General features: G+C 54.7%; 2 protein-coding genes across 10 annotated transcripts in view; one reads left to right on the top strand and one right to left on the bottom strand.

Moving 5' to 3' along the window:
- DGKD (diacylglycerol kinase delta) overlaps window positions 1-7,648 on the top strand; it is an 82,641-nt gene extending 74,993 nt beyond the window's left edge. The window contains exons 25-30 of one of the 2 annotated variants that reach the window (XM_087819508.1): window positions 102-213; window positions 297-389; window positions 1,245-1,364; window positions 3,360-3,477; window positions 4,808-4,938; window positions 5,659-7,648. In XM_087819508.1, the coding sequence (XP_087675634.1) occupies window positions 102-213; window positions 297-389; window positions 1,245-1,364; window positions 3,360-3,477; window positions 4,808-4,938; window positions 5,659-5,748 (664 nt within the window). In that variant the 3' untranslated portion in view covers window positions 5,749-7,648. The remainder of the gene's footprint in view (window positions 1-101; window positions 214-296; window positions 390-1,244; window positions 1,365-3,359; window positions 3,478-4,807; window positions 4,939-5,658) is intronic. The other variant, XM_087819507.1, reaches the window with a different exon arrangement.
- Window positions 7,649-9,623: 1,975 nt separating this feature from the next.
- USP40 (ubiquitin specific peptidase 40) overlaps window positions 9,624-18,804 on the bottom strand; it is a 59,643-nt gene continuing 50,462 nt past the window's right edge. For 3 of the 8 annotated variants that reach the window (XM_087819503.1, XM_087819505.1, XM_087819506.1), the window contains 4 exons: window positions 17,805-17,870; window positions 15,657-15,864; window positions 15,436-15,531; window positions 11,366-12,260 (listed from right to left, as the gene is read on the bottom strand). In XM_087819503.1, the coding sequence (XP_087675629.1) occupies window positions 12,027-12,260; window positions 15,436-15,531; window positions 15,657-15,864; window positions 17,805-17,870 (604 nt within the window). In that variant the 3' untranslated portion in view covers window positions 11,366-12,026. Of the gene's footprint in view, window positions 12,261-15,435; window positions 15,532-15,656; window positions 17,871-18,804 lie in introns of those variants that run through there. The other 5 variants (XM_087819502.1, XM_087819501.1, XM_016204641.2 and 2 more) reach the window with 4 other exon arrangements.

The following is an 18,804-nucleotide window of genomic DNA, read 5'->3' as shown; positions in this document are numbered from 1 at the left end:
CTGCGGACCTGCCCTGGGTTCCTAGGAGCAGTCCACTTGCTGCCCCCACTTTATGCCAGAGAGCAAGGCGGCGTCTGATGCACGTGTTCCTCCTCCTCTAGCATCCGGGAGATCGCTCAGTCCCACCGAGACATGGAGCAGGAGCTCGCCCACGCCGTGAATGCCAGCTCCAAGTCCATGGACCGTGTGTACAGCAAGCCCAGGACCACGGAGGTGCCTGCCCCTGTCTGGTCTTTCTCCTCTGGGCACAGGCAGCCCTCGGGCCTCCTCCATGGTGTCTGTCCTGCTTCTTCCAGGGGCTGAACTGCGGCTTCGTCCTGGAGCTGGTGAGCAACATGAAGGCCCTGCGCAGCGAGACAGAGCTGCTGCTGGCCGGGAAGATGGCCCTGGTGAGCTGGGGCCGGGCTCTCACTGTGGGGCATGGCCATCATGGAACATTTCAGTCCAGATTCCCTGGCCTTCAGAATCTAGATTCATGGTGGGAGAGGCCTCGGAGTTCATGTGATCTGACCATGTGGTTGGGGTGCACACCCTTCTGGCCAGACCTCAGCCCTGTCATCTCTAGCGTGTCAGAGGCCTGTGGACACTGAGGCTTTTGTCACTACAGACAGAACTGTCCCTTAGACACCTATAGGTGGGCTACCATCCCCCAGGCCTGGCAGGCACACAGGCTCGTCGCCCGTCCTCACTCAGCCCTGCAGACCTGGCTGAGGCATCAGCTGGGAAGGCACTCGGGTGAGTGGGCAGGTTACTCAGTGACAGGAGCTAGACCAGGGAGAGGCCCAGAGATGGCCTGGCCAACCTTCTTTCAAAACAGCAGGACGCAGAACACCAGGGAGGCGAGTGACTTGCTGAAGGCCACACAGCTGGAGAATGGCCCCCAGGGTCTAATATTTATAGCCCCTGCTTGTCCCTCCAAAATGCTGCCCTGTCCTGGGGTGGGGCAGCGTTTCCTGCGCTTGGTGCGCGGGCCTGTCCTGTCCCTTTTGATGGAGGCCCCATGACACATGGAGGCAGGGGAAGTGTCAGCCCTGTGAGTGAGTGTCCGACAGGCCTGGTTTGCTCCTGTTTGTGAAAGGAGTTTAATTCTCTCCCCCGACTCCCTCGAAGGAAGGCCCTGGGTTTCCTCCTTAGCTGGTGTTCCGGGACTGCCTCCTTGGAGCCCGGCACCGGGGACTGGGTGTGGCCCCAGCTCCTCACTGCTAGTCACCAGCATGTATCTCTTCCCCCACCTGTGGGAGCAGCAGCTGGACCCCCCTCAGAAGGAGCGGCTCGGGGCTGCTCTTGCCGAGATGGACCGACAGCTCCTGAAGCTGGCGGACACGCCCTGGCTGTGCCAGCCCACGGAGCCCAGTGATGAAGAGGTAAGCAGGCCACGGCTTCAGCCCAAGCACCCGGCACCATGGCCCTCCCCTGGTGCCGGCATTCAGTGTGCTCTGTGGGGCTTCGGGGCTAAGATGGTGTCGGTCTTGCAGCCCCTGATATGGCTTCTTGTCTTTAGTCAGGCGCCTTCAAGGCGTGGAGAGAGACGGGCAGGAGGGAGTTGGGAGTTGGTGTCGAGAATGACCCTTGGTGACTGGGGCACCCACTGAAGCAGAAGTGCGCACTGACCAGGAAATAGGTGGAAAGTAGGCCGAGCCCAGCCCCGCTGTTTCCCCTACTGTGGACAGCTGCTTGGAAGTTTATTTTTGACAGGGACAGAGTTGGTGTTTGACTCACACTCGCATTTCTACACCCATTTAGAGCCACCCTCCCCCCCACACATGCACACACTTGCCACAGGCTCTAGAGCTGGGGCAGACGGGATCCCGGGCACACTCCCCTGGGATGCAGCCTCCTGCAGTGGAGAGCAGGCAGGAAGAGCCCGGAGTGCCGGCCGAAAGGTGGTTTCCATGGGCAGTGCACGGACAGAGGCAGACCCTCCTCTCAGGGACAGCGGACAGAGTGGGCCAGGAGCGAGGTTCATCCTGGGGTGGCACATTCCCCAAGGTAACTGCTGGACACTAGACGTTGGTTTGTTCAGACCTGCTGGCAGCAGTGGGGTGAGGGCACAGAGGGCTCGCAGCGGTCAGTCCAGCGCACCCTTCTCCGGATGCATGGAAAACAGACTCAGGCCCTCGGGCAACAAAACCCAGCCCCTTCAGGATGAAGTCGTGTTGATGGAACGATAGGCCAAGCCCATCACAGAGGCCTAAGTTGTTATTTAGATAAAATGTCCATTGGAAAGAAAATTACTAAAATAACTATATATAAAGTACTCAACATGCAATAGTACCATAGCCCTGTGATTCCAGGTTAAATTATCCCAGCCGGGGAGGCGGACAGGGCAGAGGAACGAGAGCTCCTTAAATTCCTCCCTCAGGTGGAAGAAGGTCAGAGAAAAGTTCTCCACCTTGGTAATTAGGGAAACATAGTCCGTAATGTTTTTTAAAAACGTAAAAGTTTCTAGTAAAATTGAAGAGATGTTATCTTTCCAAATCACTACAAAGGACAAAAACAAAATATATTGTAAAAGAAAGTCAGGAGCTAGTATATAGCTAATAACATAAAGATAAGCTGCAGAAAATGGTGCCGATTCCACTCTTAAAAGCAAAGTATTCTCAGATTGTGTTAAAAAAGAATTCTAACCATATATCGGTCAGAGCCCCGTTTTTCTCCCATACCCCCAGTAAAAATTTATGACACAGAAAGATTAAAAATAAACAATTTTCAAGAAAACCATAGAAGAATTCCAAAGTAACTATTAACATAAAAACAGAGTTGCATACCTGAGGCAGTAAGTGATCGAAGGGGATCACTTTGTATTGGTAAAAATATAATGGCTTATTTTTTAATCCTCTATATTTTTTCCATTGGTTTTCAGAGAGTGGAAAGGGGGAGAGAGACATCGATGTGAGAGTGCCCTGCGGGGCAGTGGCTGAGCAGTAGGGACCGTGGCCCCGGGCCTCACTTGCTCCCCTCCTGGGACTCTTCCTCGGGCACCAAATCCAAGGAGAGAGTGCAAAGCCCAGGAAGCTGCGTGTGACAGGTGGTCACAGTCGCCCGTGCACACGAGCAATTGGCTGAAGAACCTGTTTAATAACCTTCTTGTAATGATGCTGATGTTTCAATAATATTTACAAAGCTTTTTAATCACATGGGAAGTGCACGTTATAAAATGAAAAATAAAATATGTAAATACCGTAGTCACTGTGAAACCACTTTTAAAAGGCATTAAAAATATCAATAAAAACGAGACTAAAAATCAAGGGAAAACACAAAAGTAAGTCTGGAACAGAGCATCTTCTCCAGGCCGCCTCTGATCCGGGTGTGGTCGGTCTGGTGCCCAGGTCTGATTCTGTTTCCTGCTTTCCACGCAGAACATGCTGTCGGACCTCTCCAAGCGCGGCCGCAGCGGGAAATTCCGCCTGGTGACCAAGTTCAAGAAGGAGAGGAGCAGCAGGAACAGAGAGGCGCACTGCAGCCTGGGAGCCCCGGGTACCTGCCTCCTCTCCTGGCCCCGCTCCCAGCCCCCGCCCGCCCCCCGCTTTCTCCTGCGGCCCCACGGCTCCTCCCCAGCCTCAGACTCCCCACCCCCACGGCCTGCGCCAGCCGTCTCTCTGTTGCTACAGAACTGTGCCTCGCTTTCCCCTCAGTGCTGGATGCTGACCGTTGCCATTCCCAGCCCCAGACGCGTTCCCCATACAGACTCTGGGTGACTGGCTGCCGAGCCACTGGCCTGTCCTGGGTTGGGGGTACGAGGTGGGGGTACAGCAGAGGTGACGAGACAGAGACACGGAGCTCACACTCAGGCCTGCTTCCTCTGTGGGGCTGCTGATCACCTTTTAATCAGTTCACTGATCCAGGCCCATGCGCCTCTGGGACCTGCGCCACCAGCTCTTGGGGTGGTGAAATCAATAGAAAATGACACTAAAGGATGGTTTTCCTTTGGGTCCATAAATTGGGGCTTAAAGTCTCCATGGGAAGGGTCAGCCCTGAGCACAGCGGTCCCCAGTGCCCTTGGGTGCCGGCTGGGGCTGTGCCCTTCGATTCTCCTCCTTTGCATGTTTGTACAGAAATTGGTGTTTTTTTAATCACAGTGGCTCTGACTACATGAAATCTCTGCCTGTCTCCCTTCCTGCTGTGGCTCGAGCTGAAATGAACCCTCTAGAGCAGCGATTTTCAACCGCATGCCACAAGAATTGTTAAAATGCGCAGCACCTATTTTCGTTGGAGGCCCTGACCTCTTTTCCTTAGATTGAAAAAAAAAAAAAAAGACAATAGCCAGCACAATAGCCGTCCCGTGTGAGTGAGTCAAAGTTATACCTATTTTTTTGGTCAGATGGGCAAAAAACATTTTTTGGTGCCACAGAATTTGGTAATTAGTTTGTGTGCCATGAAGTGAAAGGGTCGAAACTCGCTGCTCTAGAAGGTGGATGGAAAGCGGCTTCAGCTGCAGCCCGACCCAAATTTTCCTCGATTTGGTGCCGTCCGCTCCCTGTGGGGACATGGGGAACACCGACCTGCAGGGACAGACACCAGCTCCTGCTGCAGCTACGCCCTCGAGAGCCGGTGGCTCCCCTGCCTCTGTCTGCACAGCTCAGGGCAGCGTCAGTTGCTGGGGTGTCTTGGGTGCCAGCTGCTGTGGTCTTTTGGGGTGCTTGCTGCTGGGGCATCAGGTGGTGACTGCTATGGTTTTGTGGTGCCCGCTGCTGGGGCATCTTAGGTGCTGGCTGCTGGGGCATGTGGGGCATCTTGGGTGCCTGCCGCTGCCTACAGGTGCTGGGCGCTGGCACTCACTGCTCTCCTGCTTTTCCGTCTCTGACAGTTCACCTCTGGGGGACAGAGGAGGTGGCTGCCTGGCTGGAGCACCTCAGTCTCTGTGAGTATAAGGACATCTTCACTCGGCACGACATCCGGGGCTCTGAGCTCCTGCACCTGGAGCGGAGGGACCTCAAGGTACTCCCACATCTGGCTTCCAGCCACTCCATCTGTCCCCTCCTTCTGACCTGGCCATGTCCCAGCATCGGGATTCTCTTTACAGTCCTTCTTGGTCCTTTGTGCATGACTTAGGGTGACGTGCGCAACTCAGGGTGACGTGTGCGGTGGCCTAGGCAGTGATGTCTCCGCCCACTGAAGCCAGATGGAGCCTGGGTAGACATGGGGGAGCCTTGCTCTGCTGAGTCTGGCTGGGCACTAACCATTGTCATTGAAAGCTCTGTGGTGAGGGAACCCAGCACCCAGGGGTCCCTCTATTGGTGACATAGTCGATTAGACCCCATGGCTGCTGGGCCGTGGAGGCTTCTCCAGCGCAGTCCTACTCGCCCGTGTCCACGGGCTTACAGGGTGGGCCTCACCTGGTCTCGTCTCGGGAGGGACGGGAGAGGCAGCGTTTTGCCCACACGAGCACAGTCCTGGGGCCGCGTCCTGGGCAGTGGTGCTCCAGGTGCTGGTTCTACTTGCTGCTGGCCTGGGCATGGGCGTCTTGTGTGATATCCCCTCAGCGGGTCAGTGGTGGCTGGTCACGTGGGGTGTGCTGTATGCTGTCCCTTCTTACGCCGTTTCTTCCTTCTGGTGTCACCATTTCCCCCCATTTGTGCAGAGTTGCTGGGTGGCCCCTGGTGGCGCCCACGGCCTGGCTCGCTGCCTGGAGTCAGGGTGGCTGTGCTCTCATTTCAGGACCTCGGCGTGACCAAGGTGGGCCACATGAAGAGGATCCTGTGTGGCATCAAGGAGCTGAACCGCAGCCCCCCTGCCACCGAGGCCTAGCCTCTGCCCTCTCGGCCTGTGTGCTCCGCTCCTGTGACTGAGCTGGGAGCAGGCGCGGCCCGGCCTTCTCATGGTGCTACTTCCACCCTTGTGCTCGCGACGGGAAGCCTCAGACACGGTCTCGGACACCAACATAGCTACCTTTGGACTCGCCCCTTTCCAGCCCAGTGGCGTGTGGGGTGACTGGGCCACCACCTCTCTGCTCTCACTGACCGGCGTCCTGGGCCAGGTCCCGCCTCCCTGGCCTCGGGTGTCGCTGGCTGGGCCGCACACGAGTGTCCCGCCGGCTCCTCTCTGCGCCCTTTCACCGTGTGTTGTGTGGCGCCGTCTCCCAGTCGGCTCTGGAGTTAGGGAGCAGACAGCGGTCCCTCACCAGGAGCCTGTGCCTGCCAGCTGCCGTGGTTCTCCACAGCTGTCCTGCGAGGCTGCCCACTCGGACGTCCCCGTTTATTAAGGTCCCGCCTTCCTGGTTCGGAGGCGCCATGGGTGCATTTCCGGTCCTGTCCATTTTAATTGGACGCAAAAGGAAGGAAAACGTGCTCCTCCTGGGCCAGTGAACAGGTGGCCACATTCTTGGGCTGACGGCCCCACCCCGCATGTCTCAGGTCCTCCCGAGCTGCGGGCCTGGGGAGACGGTCCGTCTGTCCAGGACACAGCCTCCTCTGAGCACTGTGGCCAGTGGCCTCCCCGACAAGGGAGGCTGTATGGCACTGGGTCAGAGTTTCTGTGGAGACAGCACATCCCTTCTGTGGGACAACAGGCTGCTACCTGGGCAGAGCGGCCTCAGGTGGCAGCCTGGGCCGTCCTGGGAGCCTCAGACCCTATGGGTGGCTTCTCCTCTCAAGTTGTCAGGCCCTAGGTCCCTGGAGGTGTCCACAGCTCACTGGGCTCTCCATGTCATCTCTGCCTTTGACTTGGCCCCTTATGGCCCTTCCAGAGACGGCCACACCTCACAGGGCTCTCGCCCACCCTAGAAAGGGGGTTCTGTAACCCCCACCCCAGCCCTGGGTGCGAGGGTCCACACCCCAAAGGGGAGGGCTGACCATGTAAGGGGACTGGGCAGGAGGCCTCAGGGCACTATCCAGAGTCACCCGTAGGGGCCCCTTCGGGACTCAGCTGAACAGCATTTACCTGCCACTCGCTTTGCAGCCCCATTTCCAGCTTCTCTGATCAGTGAGCCCAGTGGGGTCCCCTCCCCGGGCTTGGCCAGGCACCTGACCCTGGTTTGGGGGTGCTCCCACTGGTGGCTCTGTGGCAGTGTTGGGGTGGGGGTGAGAGCCCCGTGTTCTGCACATGCCCTCGGCTGTGAGACCGGCAGTGGCGTGTGGTGTGCGGCCTTCCGTGCCCTGCGCCTCCCTTCCCATCGGAACAGCTATAAGTGGAGGAAGGTGGGGAGAGACTCTGGCCCCAGAAATCACCCATTTCAAAGTAGAGATCGTGGGGCCCCAGAGCAGGCTGCCCGGTGTCTGGGGCAGGGCCCTGCGTTCTGAGGCTCAGGTTTGGGTCGTGCGTGGTGTTTAAAATCAGTATGTCGTCAGTGATTAAAGCAGCACTGTTTACGTAAAAGCCATTTTTCTAACTCTTGTCAGAAGCAAAAGGAATGAAAATGAGTTTTGCATGAAGGTGCGTCGGTGAAGGGCGGGCGTCCGTTCCTCGTGGTGTCTGTGGCTGCCCCCTGCTGTGTCCGGGGTGGGGTGTCCTGTCTGTGGGGGAGGGAGGAAGGGTCCCTGGAGAGTCTTCGAGGGAAGGTTTTGTGTCCGTGGGTGGGGCTCGCCCTCATATTTATGATTATTTATACAGTGCCCGCCGTGGAGCCAATGCCTGCTGTGTTGCTATGTACATAGTCCACGTTGGGGTTGTAAATACGTTGTGTGTGTAAATAAAACAAGCTTGTTTTGGATCTCTCGTCCAAGTTCTTGTCCTCGGTTCCTGTGCTTGGACATAAAACACTGGTTGCCAAAATCCTTCCAAACTGGATCAGGGTTACATTTTTTAGCTGCTCTAAAAATAAGTTGGACTTGTTCATCGTAAACTTTTGTGCATTAACTTTAATTTCCGAAAGTATTGTATTGAGAAATGGTCCTGCTCGCTTACTGAGTTTTGGGTGCCTTTACGTTTTGCGCCCAAGGCCTCACCTTTCCCTAGTGCCAGTCCTGTGCTCTGAAATCTAATTTTGAGTGTTAGCAGCTCAGGCTCTCCTGGCTCCTGTGAAGCCACTGCTTTATGCCTGTAAATACCAGTCAGCTCTTTCCCTCCTGCATCATCGGGGGAGGGCGGGCACTGTGCCCAAATATGCTCCTGCCACCGTGGCTGCATCTCCAGTCTCTGCAGCTTGACTGATGTGACTGACTTTTGGTCAGAAAGATACAAGTGTTAACTGGGGTTTCCAGAAGGTTTCCTTTAAAACGGGAGCGTGCCTGTCTTGCCTCCTGCCGCTGGCCTGGGCCGCGGGAAGGCCTTGGGAACGGAAGTATGGAGGGTGGCGATGTCGTATGGGAAAAGCAAAAGCGCAGAGACACGAGTCACACCCATTATGCAGGCGGGAGCCAGGGGCCCCTTCAGAGAGGGGTGAATGGTGCAGGGAAAGCTTCGGAGCGGCCGGGGCGCACCTGGGCAGGTGGGCGCGGGGTGGCCGCCTCAGCGGAGGCGCGGTTGGGTGCGCCGAGGTGGGCAGCAGAGGTCACCCACGCCGGGCGATGGCAGCTCTGGCCGCATAGCCCAGCCGGGGTGCTGGCCTTAGAGTGGGGTCTGCGCCCGGCCAGAGCGAGGGCCTGGCCGCCTCAGTTTTGGTCACAGAAGCAGCAACAGGCTGCAGACGCGTTGAAGGTGAGCAGCTGCTGGGAGGCAAAGGCCCCTCGCCCACGATGTCCCCAGAGGCAGATTCAGCCCGAGTCCCCTGAGCTTGGAAGGAGATCGCGCTGCCGGGCTCCACGCTGGCTCCCAGGCACGTCGCTGCGCAGGCCTCCAGGACGTGCCTCAGGCAGGCAGTGCCCAAGCGTGAGGCCCGCCCAGTGCCCATGTCAGGTGCACCCACAGGTGGACGGGCGTGCGAGACTTTCTGGAGCAGGACAGGGCAGCCAGCGCAGCTGGGCAGGGAGCTTGTGCGACCTTTAGGTGCTGGGGCTCTGACTGCTGTTTCCTGGAAGAGAGGTTCACTGTGGCCCCCCCACCCCCCCACCCCCCGTCCTGCTTCCTCCTGGGTTTACCTATTGTTTAGCCAGAGGTTGAACCGTGAGGTCACATCCACTGGACCCAGCCCAACAGAACGTGTCGCATTGAGACCTGGTGGGAGCAGGAGCTGGTGGAACTCTAGGTCACCGGCCTTTGGAGAGGGACATGGGTGCTCAGCTGGTAGGTGGACTAGCTGCTGATGTCACGTTGGGTGCTGTCACCTTTCTTGTTGCTGTGTGGGGTCTCTGTGGGCTGCACCACTCTCCCTCCACTGTCATTTGAGTGGAACGGGCAGCAGGGTGGTCAGGGCAACCACTCTGAGCCAGTGGGTGTCAGGCCCAGGACTTTTCCAGGTCCCTGCAGTGAGGCAGGTCTGACGGTGTCAGTCTGGAGCTGGTGGCATCTCGCCACCTGGGGAAAAACTCGGAGGTGGAAACCAGCCCGGAGGGAAAGGCACCAGGGCCTGGACCAGCTGCAGCAGCTGTGCTGTGGGCTGAGGTTCATGAGCCAGCGGTCCTGCTTCCCTGTGGTTCAAGCTGGGGGGCGGGGGCAGCACCACAGGGTGCCCTGGGGAGTGGCTGCTGTCAGTGCCTGGACAGGGAGGGGGTGGGCACTGGAGGGAGCAGACACCTTTCTCCCTCCCAACTTGTGTCGATTTCATTGCTTCACATACCTCTGAAGCGTAGCGAGTCTCCAGGACACAGTACGTTTACCTATTTTATGGACGTGTCACAGCCCTGCTTTGGATGGGACAGTCGAGAACAGAGCAGAGGTGAGCTGTCGTGCCCCTTCCCAGATGGGGGGCCCACACCCCAGTCAGGCCTGTTCCAGAGGGAACCGTCTGAGGCTTAACTGGGTCATGGGGATTCCTGCCCACCCCTTGGCAGAAGGTCCCAGTGAAGAGCTGTGTCTGCAGCGCGCCCACGGCCAGTGCTGTTTCCTTGGAAGGACGAGAACCGGACCACGGCCACTTCTGTCCGGCAGTTTTCCCAGGAGTCTGAACTTAAAGTCAAAACATGCTGTTGTTGCCACAGGGTCCCAACACCATACTTCTTAATAGAAACCACGCTTAGCGCCTGCAGTGCACTTGGGAACAAAGGCCAGTACGAAGCGTCAGCTTACAGTGGAAACAAGACGTGAAGACGCTTTACTTGCTCTTTAACAAAACCATCCAGCTCTCCCCCTGCAGCCCCAGCGCACCCCTGAGTTTAAGGAAAAGGGAGGGAGCAGGAAACCAGCAGAGACCCTGGGAGGCCCGGCAGCGCTCTGGGGACCCTAGGGCACACCCACCCTCCGGCCTTGGCAAGTCCCCTCCCAGGCCTCTGGCTCCTCAAAAGCAAAGCTTTCAGTTAACACACTAACATTTCACCCCCTTAAAGTGACATGAAGGGCACCGCAAGGAGATGGGTCAGCTGCCCTGAAAGGAACTGAGAAGCTTGTGCCGAGGGCGGGGCTCCCGCGACACCCAGCGCTCGCCAGTCCTGAGGGCCCGAAGGGGACAGAGGCGGGAGTGGGCTCATCCCCTGCGTCAAGCTCCATGGAAAAGCCGCCTGGTGCAGCAGGCCCCCCCTCTGGCGAGTGGTGCTGCCGATACTCAGTCCACATCTTCTGTCGTCTCCTGACATCAGTGCTTGTGTCCGGGACAAGGGGCTGGTGAGAGTCGTGTGACATCGCAACCGTAAGTAGCCAGAGTCACTGCAAAGCCTCATGGGAGGCAAGGTGAAGAACGCGCTCAGGAAACCCGCTTTGACAGAGCTGGAGAGAGACATGCTGCTCTGGTCAGAAACGCCGATTCCAGCTTTCAACCAACGGCGGCCCCGCCGGGCAGCATAAGCAGCTCTGCACGCGGTTCCTTTTTCTGGTTGAATCGAGGCCTCAGGACCATCAGCTCGGCGCAAGCGAGGCTCCCATCAGCAGCCGCAGGCATTCTGAGCACAGATGCCCTTTGTGTCCCGCACCAGCCTGGCCAGCCCATCGTGAGCTGAGCTGTGGGAGCCTCAATGCAGGTGCCACGTCTGAACAGTGCAGGGAGAAGAGGGCCAGGTGCACTCACCAGCCTGCAGCCAGGGCAGAGCCAGGGCATTTCTCATAACGGGGCTGGGGGAAGTGGCGTAGGGCAGCGTCTGACTGGTGCCTGTAGGACCCTCTGTGGCCGTGCTGCACAGCCCGGGGAGAAAGTGCGCTCGCCCGGCCTGACCAAACGTCCCTCTGTCGTAAAGCAGAGGCTGTGGGGTCTGTGTCTGCACAAGGCAGCAACCTACCAGCCTGCTCCCTCGGACCCACACGCAGAGTCCACAGGGTGCAGAGCCCCCATGCCCGCTCCTGGCCAGGCCCTGGGACAGCAGCTGCCCTGGTACCAGCTCTGATTGGTGCTGGCGGGGATGTCGCAGTGCAGTGCTATCTGAAACTCCCAACGTGGATGGACAGGGAAGCTTCTGGTCTGTAGGGCCGGCCAGGCGTGTCTGCACCGGGGAGCACGTCGCTGCTCTGCCCACGAAGGGCCGCCTGGCTGCAGGAGACAGAGACTGTCAGGACTCAGCCACTGACTTGGGTCCACCCAGGTCAAGGGGTGTGGGATGACTCCAGGAGACCAAAGTGGGGAGCAGGTGAGGACTGGCACCCCTGGTGTGGCCTGTGTGGGATGATGGCACAGACCATGGTGGTGAGACGGGTCTAGGCACTGGGCTCTGAAGTGGGTTTCAGAGGATGTTCGGGAGATCCTGGGAGGTGCAGGTGCCTGGAGGCCAGGGGAGCGAGCCCACTGTGCACAGAAGAGGGAGTGGACCTGACTCTGGAAGGTGGTGGGGAAGGAGCTGGAAGAGGGTCTGAGCCTCCTGGGGGGAGGTCAGCCTGTTGAGCAGAGAAGGGAGGGGAGGTGGCCCAGGGAGCAGAGACCAGGCTGCCTCCGGAGGGAAGGGGTGGAGAGCAAGGAGCAGGTGACAGCTGGTGGGCATGACTGGGAGGGTGCTATTTTCAGGTGACAGAGATCTGAGCCTGTGTGTGAAGGAATGATCCAGAAAGTGGGGGAGGGAGGGAGACGGCGGAGCAGAGGCCTCGTCCCTGAGGTGAGGCTGTCAGCACCCCTGTCCCAGGCTCCCAGGCCTGGTTCAGGTTCTAACGGACATGAGTCCACTGCTCTCCAAAGTGTTCAGCCTTGGAGTGAGCTCTGGGCCCTTGGCAGAGCCCCAAGCGAGAGAGAACGCCCCCCCGCCCGAGGGGCCTGTGGGACAGCAAGGCTGGCGGTACCTCTTCCTCTGCCCCAGCGCGGGCGGTGTCTGGCGCGCTCTCTCCGTGTCGTCTCGGGCTGTGCTGAAGTCAGCGGCGTCTTCCACCAGGAGGTTCTGTGTCAAACAAGGAAGGAGCCACGGGTTCAGCATCTACTTAGCAACATTTACGCATAAGGTCTGCAAATGTATATAAAAATGACCTAAACCAGCATGAGGAGACATCCACCTTTACGTAAACTAGATTAACCGCCGAAAGAAGACACTTTGGTGCCTGATAGACTGAGCGGGTGGCAGGCAGCGCGGGAGAAATGGCTTCCCAGCCCCAACCTTGGCTTGGTTGGCTTGTGACAGCAGACGCAGTCCCCAGCGCCCAGCAAGGGCCCCACCAGGGGCGGAGACCAGGGCGGAGCTCACCTGCCCTGAGAGCAGCTGAGTCCAGCTGGACTAGAGATTCTCATGTGGCCTGTGAACAGTCCCTTTCCCCCGCACCTCCGGGTCCACTGGAGCTGCTGGAAGGCGCCCCTCTCACCTCCTTAGAATCTCCCAGGGGCTTCTAGCTCAGTTACAGAGGATGTGGTCTCCTGAGGGGCCAAGCCCCCTCCCAGTACTTGCAGTCAGTTTTATGTCTGATTTTATTTACCGTAAATACTGGCTGCCCCTGGGCTGCCCACAGCCCTGTCTCAGCGTGAACTAATCAAAATGTTAATCCCAAGGAAACTTAACCGGAAGGACAACACAGGTCAGAAAAAGGCATTTCTGAGGCTTGCCAGGCCCGTGACAGGGCTTCCGGCCACATTCCCAAGTGGCTCTGGGGGAGCAGACTCTGTCACCCAGGCTGGGACCTGCACGAGGACAGCAGGGCCTGTCTGCTTCTGCTCTTGGGGAGAAAATGCCTGTAACCAGTCCAGTAACTGGTACATCATGTGCTTTTTAAAAATCGTGAAACCTTATATAGAATGAGAGAAAATACGGAGGTAATGGGAGAGAGACCACATTCCCAGGGTAGCATGAGGGCGGTGGGTGGCCCTGCCGTTAATGCCCCATACTCCTCACCTCACAATGGCCCCTCTTCCCCTGCTGTCATGAAGAAAAACCGAGTTAATGTGTACATGAACGGTGCTTGGACGGTGCTTGGCCCGTAACAGAAAGCTCCGTGAAAGTTAGCTGTTAGCAGTGTTAACCTTCTGCCATACGTGCTTCACTTTCCAGAACTTTCCAAGGAAAAGACAGACTCTGGCGATGCCCGACCCCACTCAGGCAAGCCCGCTGGGTCTGGGGCCGGTGTCCCGCCCGCCTCATCACTCGAGGGCTGCACGGGCATGGGACTCGGCATTTACATGTTTACACTTCGTCAACGATCATCCCGTGACATTTTTTCTACACCAGAACTCGGACAGACGGCCACCTGGATCTCATTTTAACTGTGTTCTACACCCGTTTTTATCCCTTCTGAGGGTCATTGAAGTCCTTCCCAGTTTACGCCGTCACAGGCAGGCTTCAGTGGGCGTTTCTGTGGTCTCCGAGTGCACAGGAGCCAGCTGCTTGGGGCGACGATGGAGGAGGGAATTCCCTTCCCTGAGGGCTGCCCCACCGCTCCCAGGCCACCAGACTGGCGGGCCCTGCGGGCCGTGGACACAGTGCTGAGGGTCTGGCCACAGAGGGCAGCTCACTGCTGACTTGCAGTCCCTGGGGACTGAGAAGCTGACCACCTTTTCAGGTTTATTGGGCATTTAATGTTCTCTTCTAAGAACTGCAGGGTGTTCATCTTTGCCCATTTCTCCCCTATTGGGTTATCTTTCAGAAAGTGACTTGAAGTAGTATGTATGATACAGATTCTGGATGACAATCTCAATTTATTGTTGGGTATATCTTTTCCTGTTTGTAGCTTGGCTTTTTATGGTTTCCGTTGATGTACAAAAGTTTTTCCCTTTCATGTAGTAAATTTTATCAATGCTTTTCTTATGGGCTGTGCATTTTGCTTCTTATTTTAAGAAATCCTTCTTAACCTAAAGTCAAATATTTCCTTACATCTTTCCTTCTAAAGGTTGGAAGTCACTGCTTCCCACGTCACTCTTCACACTGACAGCTGTGTGTGGCGTGAGCAGAGGTGCATACAGATGTTATGGGACCTGAGGCTGACATAAGCTTGAGGGCCAACCCTCTTATGAAAATCAAAATTATGGATAACCAATTCTCCCAGAACCACTTACCGAATAATCCGTTTTCAGTGTAGACTGGAATACCTGGCAAGGTTCCCTATCTGTGGGGTTGTTTGGGGCTCTGTCTACCCCAAAGCCACAGTTCTCTGAGCCATATCACCAGTCCTAATACTTGGCGGGGCCCTCACCCTGGCCACGTTCTTCTTTATGTTACATACTTAGTCTTTTTAATCTAATCTACAAGGGTTTTCACTAGGATGATACTGAACTTAGTGTGGGAGGGACGGACACCTTTGTATGAGAGGCTTCCCTTCCAAGAACCGGATGTGACTGTGTCTCACTGAAGCTTTAATGCCACTCAAAGTCTCTGTCATGTTCTCCAGGTAGGTCTTTGTTGGAGGCATTCCTGGTTGCCGTGTAATTTCATGAATGTTGATCCTGTCTTGTGAATCTCCTTTGCAGGTTCAGTTTTACGTTTTCCTTTTCAAATTTTTCTGACCTCTCTTTCAATTTTTTATTTACTTTTCTTTTTAGGGGCGGAGGGTAATTTGTCTAGTACAGTGTTGATCAGAAGTGATTAAGGGAATCCTTACCACAAAGAAATTAATTACTAAGTCAATGATTATACTACAGCTATAATTTATCAGTATATAGTTCATTTGAATTAAAATGACCTATTAACACTATTAACCCTTAATATAAAAAATATTACTGTGTGTAAGCATGTCCCACGACAAGGACCTGTTTCTGCAGTAACACTGATTAAGGAAGGAAAACCGTACGGGGCTAAGGCAACACATGCAGAAAATTCCAGAGTTCGCACACAGATTACAACAAAGAACTCAGCAAGCTAGGAATGGAAGGAAGTGCCGTAACCCAACTCAGGTTCCTGCTCAAACCTGCAGCACCAACACTCGGTGTAAAAGCTTCAGAAGCGTTCTACTCAGCTCAGACCCACAGTGAGGGTCTGGATGCTGAGGCCCCTCTGGCCTCGCAGGAGGAGCTGTCTGCTCTCCCTCCTCGTGCTCCGTGCCCCGAACAATTTATACACAAAGGACTCTCTGTGCCCCAAGGGTCTGACCGTCTGATCCTGGTGTGTCCAAGAGGACACCTGCTGTTGAACAACGTACCTTAACACCCACAACGTCTCCGTCTTTCAGGTAATATGGTGCCCCCTGCAGGTTATCTCGCTTTTTCTTCTTTTTCCTCTTGGTAACCTGCTGGTTCTACAGAAAAATCAAGCATCTTGAATAAAGAAACAGCCCAAATTTGCACTAAATCCCCGTCTGTGAAACTGCAGTAACCGTTCGCTCTGCCAGGAAGCCCAGCTTCCCGAGGCCCCACAACTTACCCAGCTGGAAACTGGTAGCCACTCAAACTTGTCCGGAAAGTATTTGGCGATTTCAATGTTCTCCACGGGAAGGGAGTAGGAGTCGGCCACTCGCTGCCGCAGGGAACTGGCAGTGCCCCGGGCAGCATCCCACACCATATCCACGGGCAGGGCATACGCCCGCTCACCAGGGAGGCGCAGCTGTGTCCTCAGCAGCACGTCCTGGGGGCTGCACCAGAAGACAGTCCAATGTCCGGTTTAAAACACACAAAATGAGAAATATGTGACGACTATGAGGGGGCAAAGCTTCCCCTCCAACTCTTCTCATTTTCACAAGGAGAGGTTTCCCCGAAACCCTAAGTGCTAGTGGGAAACCCTTTATATGCCCTTCAACCCTGACCCAGGATGGAGGGAAGCTCCCCTTCTGAGCTGGCAGGGGACACTGACGGTGGAGGAAGCTCCATCTGTGGAGCACAGAAGGAAAAGGGCCAGAGGATTGTGGGGGGCCGGGCCTCCTCCTAGTGAGAGGGTTCCCAGCCATCGCGACTGCCTGGGCAATGCCAACTGCAGCAACTGGCAGGAAGAGAGCCATCGTAGGTGCTAAAAACCTGACCTGCTGTGGGGTAGCCAGGGAGAAGGAGCGAAAGGCTTCCAGTTGGGAGGAGAGGGAGAGCTGGGGAGACAGGTGGAGGGGGGACAGCTGTGAGAGCAAAGGAAACCCCTGCAGAAGGGCCTGGAGGAGAGGGCCGGGAGGAGGGGAAAGAACAGTCAGAAAGTGGGAGTATAAGTTAGATGTGTGGAGGCTGTTTGTTATGGACACGACGTAAGAGCTGCAGGTAAGACTGGGAGCTGGAGGGGGAGAAATGAAAACTTTCATTTCTGTTTTCAGGATGGTGAGACAGTGAGTGATTTTTAAGGATTATTTCTGTTAAATTGGTGTTTTTACCAAAGGAAAGGGTGATGTACTTGGAGGAGACAGAATTGGGATGAGAGTGAAAGGGGAGACTGAAGCTCTCCTTGGGGTCGGGGGGCTGGGAGTCGCACAGACAGACGCTGGGGCAAGGACAACGAAGCGGAGGCTGGGAAGGGGTCTGAGTGCAGAGCAGTCTTCAAAGGAACACAGCCACTGAAACGGTCCGCTCACACCGCACGTGGCGGAGGGCCAATGTCATCATCAGAAGAGCTCACACAAGTCAGACCCATTAAAACAGGCAAAATGCATGAAACAACTCACACTCACAGACTGAAAAACATGCCCAGTCTTAGTGGCAATCAAAGCCCTGAAGTTAGCAAACATTTAAATGATGACGATACTCGGTGCTGGGGTGAGGTGAGGTGAAGTACATACGAAGAAAGTGTCTTGGGAACATAAACTGGAATAACTTATCGGGAAAGGAATTAACAATTTATTTTAAAAGATTTAAAATGTCTATACCATTTGATCCAGACATCCCCCTCCAGGAAACAACTCCTGGTAACACAAGTTGTATGAGGACAGTGACATCACATGAAGGTTAGATGTGGCTGAAAGAGCGTGATCCGTTACTGGGCAACAGGAGTGACAGTCACATCAGGTAAAAGGAATCTTAACACTTGGTGAGACTAACAAAAACGTCTTATAAAAGATTTTCCTACAGTGAAAAAATAACAGGAAGATTTGATTGTAGACAGCTTTGTGGTATGTTTTTATTCAGAGAGTAATTACTGACTGTGACAGAGGCACTATTCCAGGCACTGGGGATACAGCCATGACCACAAAACCAAGTGCCTGCTCTCTCGCAACGCTAACCGCCTCGAAGTGGGAGACAGATAATTCAGTAAGTACGTGATGTGTCAGGTTTGACTGGGATGAAAAAAGTGGAATAAGGTGCTACTTTAAGTCAGTTTGACAACAGACCCTCTGCATGACTGACAGCAGGACCAGAGCATCTTGCTTGTCCTCCCAGCTCGCGTGGGTCACTGTGCACTTGGAATTACTGAACAAGTCCTGCTTTACAGGAAATGGGCTCCACGTTCTAGACACACACACAGACACCTTCTAGAACACAACCTGTTTTAAGTTGCCAGACTACTGAGAAGCGGTGAAAAAATCTTCTACCGTTGTTAGATTTCTAAGAAGCCACCCACTGTGGTAAGACGTGTAATTCTGTGGGACGCAAGACCACTTACCCCAAGTGTTCTTCTTTCTGAAGGAGCTCTAAGCAGATCTCAGTTCTCCTTCCCAGCTTACAGTCCCTGATAATCAATGAAACAAAATAATAGGGACATTTAATTTTTAAAACATTGTCAGTTTTAAGCTTTCTTAAGCAAAATATTATACATAACACTCAAAACTTAGGCGACTACTATGAACAATTATACTCCAACAAAATGGACCACTTACAAGAAATGGGTAAATTCCTAGGAACATGCAACCTACCAAGGCTGAATCATGAAGAAATAGAAAATATGAACAGACCAGTTATTAGCAAGGAGACTGAATCAGAAATCAGAAATCTCCCCACAAAGGAACGTCTAGGACCAGATGGTTTTCACTAGTAAACTCTACCAAATGTTTAAAAAACAATACCACTCCTTCTCTAACTCTTCCAAAAAAACAAGAGGAGGGAACACATCCAAACTTATTTTATGAGGCCAGCATCACACTGATATCAAAACTGGACAAGGACACTGTAAGAAGAGAAAATTCAGGCTAATATCATTATACAGGAGCACAGATGTAAAAATTCTTACTAGAAAATTAGCAAACTGAATTCAACAATACATTAAAAGAATCATACACTATGATCAAGTGGGATTTATGCCAGGGATGCAAGGTTGTGTCAAATGTCTGCAAGTCAGTGTGATACACAAACAGAATACAGGATAACAGTCGTCTGATCATCTCAATAGATGCAGGAAAAACATCTGATGAAATTCAACATGTTCTCATGTTAAAAACTCAGCAAACTACAGCTAGAGGAAATGTCCATGAGAAAGGTCATGTATGACAAGCCCACAGCTAACACCATACTCGGCGGTGAAAAGCTGAAAGCTTCTCCTCCGAGGTCAAGGTCAAGACAAGACGCCTACTCTCTCCACCCCACTAACAGCGCTGGACGCCCCAAGTTGGAGCCATCAGGCAAGAGGGAAGAGGAAGCAACCAAGTAAGAAAGAAGTAAAAAGGCTC

Source organism: Miniopterus natalensis, chromosome 8 (assembly GCF_054644295.1).
Source record: "Miniopterus natalensis isolate mMinNat1 chromosome 8, mMinNat1.hap1, whole genome shotgun sequence".
Classification (NCBI taxonomy): Eukaryota; Metazoa; Chordata; class Mammalia; order Chiroptera; family Miniopteridae; genus Miniopterus; species Miniopterus natalensis.
Note: the sequence above shows the minus strand (reverse complement) of the source record. Positions and strands in the feature narration are given on the sequence as shown.